General features: G+C 46.2%; 1 protein-coding gene across 3 annotated transcripts in view; it reads left to right on the plus strand.

Moving 5' to 3' along the window:
• The window catches only part of CDKN1A (cyclin dependent kinase inhibitor 1A), an 11,603-nt gene extending 6,462 nt beyond the window's left edge, over positions 1 to 5,141 (plus strand). For 2 of the 3 annotated variants that reach the window (XM_069073574.1, XM_069073576.1), the window contains exons 2-3: positions 2,280 to 2,738; positions 3,689 to 5,141. In XM_069073574.1, the coding sequence (XP_068929675.1) occupies positions 2,294 to 2,738; positions 3,689 to 3,735 (492 nt within the window). In that variant the 5' untranslated portion in view covers positions 2,280 to 2,293 and the 3' untranslated portion in view covers positions 3,736 to 5,141. The remainder of the gene's footprint in view (positions 1 to 2,279; positions 2,739 to 3,688) is intronic. The other variant, XM_069073575.1, reaches the window with a different exon arrangement.
• The last annotated feature ends 859 nt before the right edge of the window (positions 5,142 to 6,000 follow it).

The following is a 6,000-nucleotide window of genomic DNA, read 5'->3' on the forward strand; positions in this document are numbered from 1 at the left end:
TTCCTTCATCTTCCCTCCCCACTGTCATTTACTACCTGTGGGGCCCTGGGCAAGTCACTCTAATCTCTGAGCCTCATTTTCCTCATTTCTAAAATAGAGATGGCCTCTTAAGTTCCCTTCTGTACCTGTGTGTCTATGTGTTAAGGTTTGTTAGTCAGTCAGCTAACATTTATTAGTCGCCTACTGTGTGCCAGGAATCATGCTAAAGACTTCAGACACAAAGAAAAGTGAAAGACAGCCCCTGCCCTCGTGCCTCACAGACAATGGGGAGGCGCTTGCAAGCAGACGCGCACAAGCTAACTGTATACAGCAAGACTGTGAGGTGCTTCACAGGCGGAAAACCCCAGATCTAAAGGGATGGATAAAGGCTTCCTCTTCTTCCCGTGCATTGTGTGGCAGCAAGAGCGTTGAACTTGAGAGAAGACCGGGGTTCAAATGCTGCCTGTCACAAGCTATCAAACTTTGAGTTAGCCTCTTAATTTCTCCGAGCCTCCGGGTGTTTCCTTCTCTGTAAAATGGGGACTAACGCTTACCTCACAGGACTGTTGTGAAGGTCAAAGGAGAGACTATATGTAAAGGTCTTGTAAAACATGGTTATGTTTTTTCTCCTTTATTGGCGATGTTACAAAACAAAATACAAACAAAATAAAAAATAAAGAGAGAAAAGTATGTCTCACTCTGCATTTAATGTTCATTCTTTCTTCCTCTGAAGGTGGATTTTTCATCATGGGTGCTTTGGATTTGGCTTGGATCATCGTCTTGATCAGAGTAGCCAAGTCTTCCACAGTTGATCATTGTTTATGTTGCTGTGCTCCCTTCACTTTGCATCAGTTCATACAAGTCTTGCCGGTTTTTTCTGAAACTATTTCATTTCATCCCAACTGATGGACATTCCCTTGATTTCCAGTTCTTTACCACCACCAAAAGAGCTGCTGTAAATATTTTTGTACAAATGGATCTTTTCCCCTTTTCTTTGATCTCTTTGGGATACACACCCAGTAGTGGTATTGCTGGGTCAAAGGGTATGCACAGTTTTATAGCCCTTTGACTGTAGTTGCTAAATTGTTCTCAGAATGGTTGGAGTAGTTCACAAATCTACCAGCATTAAACACTGATGTATGTAACATCATTTAATATAACTGTGGGTCTGTGGGCTTATACCAGTTTGCCTGTGGTCTGTGAATATGTGTTAATCAAGGGCTGGGAAAAGGAAGTTGGGACATTGAACTTGGTTCTGAAGGCCAAAGGGGAAGGGCGATTGACAAATTTCCTAGTAAAGGTCTTTCTGGTCTTAGTTTCCTAAGGGAAAGAGTACTAGTCTCTAGTTGAAGTAAGACCTGGGCTGAGAAATGAGTAAAAAAAATGTTTCCTGCGGCTGGGCCCTTGCTAAAACATTTTACACTGGATATGTGTGGATTTACCATGCATATGTGTGAATTTCAAGCATGTTTGAGCAATAAGCTAAGAGAAATAGCTGGTAATAAATCTATTCTAGTTGCAATTCTGTAAACATGATCTGTTAACTGCTATTGTATTCAGGCCAACTCCAGGGAGGTTGTGACAGGAGACCTGAATTTGAGCCTCAGTTCTTCCTGTTCCTGCCTCTTTGGGCCTCAGTGTCCTCATCTGTGAAATGGAGATAACAGTCTTTGCTTACTTCCCCCAGAGTTGCTGGGAGGATCCAGTGAGATGATGTCATAATGTCGCTGCATTTTTATGAACATAAACATCCTGACTTCAGTGATTTTCTGGAACCCCTCAAATTATACCAGTAATGATAGCTCTCATTTCTATAAGGCTTGGAGGGTCTTTAAAATTCTTTTCTCCATCTAACCTCAGGGAGTAGATAATGTAAGTATTATTGTGATCATTTTACAGGAGAGGAAACTGAGGCCCAGAATCAAGAAGTAGCTTTCATTGGACAGGGGAGTCAATGACAGAGCTGGGAAAGGGGACTCAGCTTTTCTGTGTCTTTTTCTGTTCTTGTGTGTTAGTGAGTGTTGCTGTGTGTATGTTGGGGTGGGGTGGGAGTAGAGGAGGGTGTCTATGTCAGGACTGTGGGGACCTTTGGAGAGGAAGCCTGGCACACTGCTAGATTTGGAGTCAAAATCCCAGCTGTATTACTTACTGACTTGGGACCCTGGGCAAATCATTTAACTTGTCAGGTGTCCCATCTGCAAAAAAGGGAGCTGAATTAGGTGGCCTCTAGAAGGTTCTGTGCAGCGTTTAGTCTGTGTTTCTGAGTTCCCTAGTCAACTAAATGTCGTTTTGTCTCCCAGCCAGAGTCGTCACCATGTCTGAGTCACCGAGCAGAACCCGTCAGATCCCCTGCAGTGGGAAACTCTGCCGGAACCTCTTTGGACCTGTGGACCATGAGCAGCTGAAGCGAGACTGCCAAGACCTGATGCAGAGCTGTACCCAGGAAGCCCAGCGCCGATGGAACTTCGACTTCATCACTGAGACCCCCCTGGAGGGCGACTTTGCCTGGGAGAGGGTCCGAGGCCTGGATCTGCCCTCCATATATCGTCCATCGGGGCCATGGGGCAGGGAGGACCTGGGGGGGAAGAGGCCAAAGCCCCGACCCAGCTCTCCAGCCCTGCTACAGATGTCCACCCAGGGAGACCATGTGGACCTGTCCCTCTCCTGTACCGTAGTACCACTGACCCCAGAGCGGGAGGAAGGGTCTATGGCTGGGACCTCCCAGCCAACTCGAAAACACAAGCAGACCAGCATGACGGGTGAGTGGGTGAATGGACTTGGTTAGGCAGAGAGGGACTACTTAGAACCATAGAATCTTATTCTTTAAGGAGACGACCTTACTGGTTCAGCTCCCTATAATTGTCAAATATCAGAGCTAGAAATAGCTTCAATGAGGCAGTGTGAGAAAATTAAGGCAGCTCTGGGTTTAGAGTCAAAAACCCAAATTTGAATCCCAACTTTCCTACTTAAGACTTGTGCTATTTGGTTAAGTACCTTAACCTCTGTGGGCCTCACTATATTCTGTAAAACTATGGGGTCAGGGGGCAGCTAGGTGCGTCAGGAGTAGAGCACTGGTCCTGGAGTTAGGAGTATCTGAGTTCAAATCCAGCCTCAGATACTCATTAGCTGTGTGACCTTGGGCAAGTCACTTAACTTCAATTGCCTCCAAAAATATTTTTAAAAAGATGGGAATAGACTTAATATTTTCTGACTGTTTCCTTCTAGCTCCGATTGTCTAGTTCAGACCCAAATCAGATGAGAAAACTAGGACCCAGAAGAGAGAATAACTTATCCACGGTTATACAGTTAGTTTAATAGACCTAGTAATGACCTCTAAGGTCCCTTCTAGCCTTTGATTCTATGAAGTTCTCCATCAAGCCCTCTTTAGGAGGGCAGGCACACTTCTGGGGTCCTGGTTCTTTCTTTCAATTACTTGCTTTGGGTGATAGGCAGGATGGGGAAGTGGGAAGCATGTCAAACTTGAAGTCCTGAGACCTAGGTTTGAATCCTGTGACAGTGACTAGGTCACTCAATCTCTCTGGGCTCAAGTAAAGTGGGAATGATAAATACTTTCATCCCCTGGCTTCCAGGACTTTTGTGGGAAAACACTTTGAAAAACTGAAGTAAAAAACTTGGTATTGTCTTTCTTTGTAAGGCTATGCTGACCTGGTCACCCTTGGACTTGTCTTTTTCCCCTCTGCCTTAACAGATTTCTACCATTCAAAGCGAAGGCTCATCTACAAGAGGAAGCCATGACTTGCCGCTCCAATTTCTCTATCTCCAGCCTGGGTGATGGTGACCACCCCGTTCAGATACTCTAGCTTTTTGTTCGTCAGTGTGTGTGTGTTTTAATTATTGTTTGTATTTTAATTTAAACTCCTCTTTGTATATATACGCTCTCTTCATGCTGGGTGGGCCCTGGCCTGTATAGCATGGAGAATATTTAAAAAAAAAACACAAAAAACGACAGTGGAAAGCTAGCTGCACCCCCGCTGTATAAGTCGGACTGTCGGGTATTTTTATGTTTTGAAACCTTATTTAAAATGTCCTTGTCCTATGTTTCCTCTATCCTATAAGATAGAATGAAGTTGGCCTCAAGGCCAGAAATTGGTGTAGCTACAAAATGCTGCTAACTTCCTTGCCTCTCGTTCCTTACCCGGGAACTCCTGGTTAGGTGACATGCCCAAGGGCAGTTCTTTCCCATCAGGTGTTGTGGAATTCTCCCGGGTTCTCTAAATTAAGTTAATTTTAATTTGAAAAAATATATATAAAAATAAAAACAGATGGCACTTTGTTGGGAGGGTGGAGTTGGGGGTAGGATTGGTAGGGGTACAAAGTGACTGTCCTCCTCTGAGATGGCCAAAGCCAAGGGATGAAGGGCAGGGGTCCCACCCCATTGACCTTTTGGCTTTGCCCTCTACTGAGAGGTGGGGGAGAGAGTTGGTTCCTGTAGCATTTTCCCTACCCCCCTCCCTCTGTCATGACCCTCTTTGCCTGCCCTCAGGCACTGGGTAGGCAGGTGGGCATCCGTTCCCCAAAGGTGGACCAGCCAAGCTGCTCAGGATCCCGGGTCCCTATTGGTGCTGTCCTGCCCTGCACTTTCTACAGAGACCTAGCTACCGTTCCGGGGCGAGGTTTTCCTCTCAGCTCTCCCCTTCTCCACCATCCCTTTCCCATCCCTGCCCCCTGACCCCATTCCCTCTTTCCTCCTCCCTTCTCCCTTCCCTTCCCATTGTACTTTGTGTAGCAGCTGAACAAGGTGACGGTGGTTTGGAAGTGAGGCAGGGTGATGAGGATGTTCTGGCCTTTCTGGGGAAGGTGAGAGGGGCTGTTGCTGATTGCATACAGAAGGAACAGGTTTCATTCCATCCTTATTTTGCCCTGTCCCAAAAGTCCTGTGGACAAAACCCCAGCCTGGGCACTGACCCTAGAGGGCAGAGTAGGTAGCAAGCACTTGGAGTCTGTACCACACAATTGAGCACTTGATTCTAGGCTCTATTCTCTTGTTCTGGTTCATGTGTATGTCTTGGTCTCAACTAGACTGTAAGCTCTTTGAGGGCAGGGACAGTGCCTTATACTTTTCTGTATCCCACACGACCCCTAACACAGGGTTGGGTATTATAGCAGGTGCTCAGTAAATAATACTTATTGACCTAACGACACTCCTTTGATGTTATTGTTGTTTTCTTTATCCCTTGGGTTTTGTGTTGGTTGTGGGTTCTGGGCTTGGTTTTAATTTCTTAATTATGTGGTGTTATCTCAGTATCTGGTAAAGTGGAAAATGGACTGGTTTGGGAATTGGAAGACATGGATTCCCGCTTTTCCTTTCTGGGCTTTGGTTTCGTCATCTGTAAGATAAAAGATTTGGATGAGATGATCTCAGGTCCTTGCCAACTCTGAATCCTGGAGGACCCAACCTTCAGGCAGCTTAGGGACAAGACATTTGTTCCTACACATAAGCAGGGGAAAACCACAAGGCTGGCCTCAAAGCAGGTGCAAACTGGGCATGCTCAGTGTGGGAAGAGTTGTCAGAGTACCTAGCATCCTCAGCGACAGGAAGAATCAGAGTTGTCAGGGTCATTCTGGGAAGGCTTCTTGGAAGAGACTTCGAAGGTAGGGAAAGGAGAGGGCAATCGGTGGGAGGAGAACAGGGGAGGGATGTAGTCTGATGAGAAACTGAAGAAACACAGTCATGGAGTGCCAGGGTTGAAAGGGATCTTATAGGTCGCCCTCCAATCTAGCTTAGAAATAGGAATGCCCTCTGCAGCACTCCCAGTGGGTACTCATAGGCCACTCATTCCATGCTTGGAGGCATTTTTCACATCAAGCCCAAGACCGCCTTCTTTTCCTCTCTGCCAGCTTCTGTTAGTAGGGCATGGCAGAACAAGCTTCCATAAGACGGTTCTCCAGATAGTAGAAGACAGCTGTCAAGTCCCATAGGAGTGGCTGAGGAGTCACTGGAAATGCTAGGGAGGAGTCAAGGAGAGAGATCTGGTGAGTAGGGGAGGGAAAGGGTCAGGT

This window comes from Petaurus breviceps, unplaced genomic scaffold, assembly GCF_028583685.1.
Source record: "Petaurus breviceps papuanus isolate PSGF00001 unplaced genomic scaffold, PetGlider_PUasm1.0 90865, whole genome shotgun sequence".
Taxonomy (NCBI): domain Eukaryota; kingdom Metazoa; phylum Chordata; class Mammalia; order Diprotodontia; family Petauridae; genus Petaurus; species Petaurus breviceps.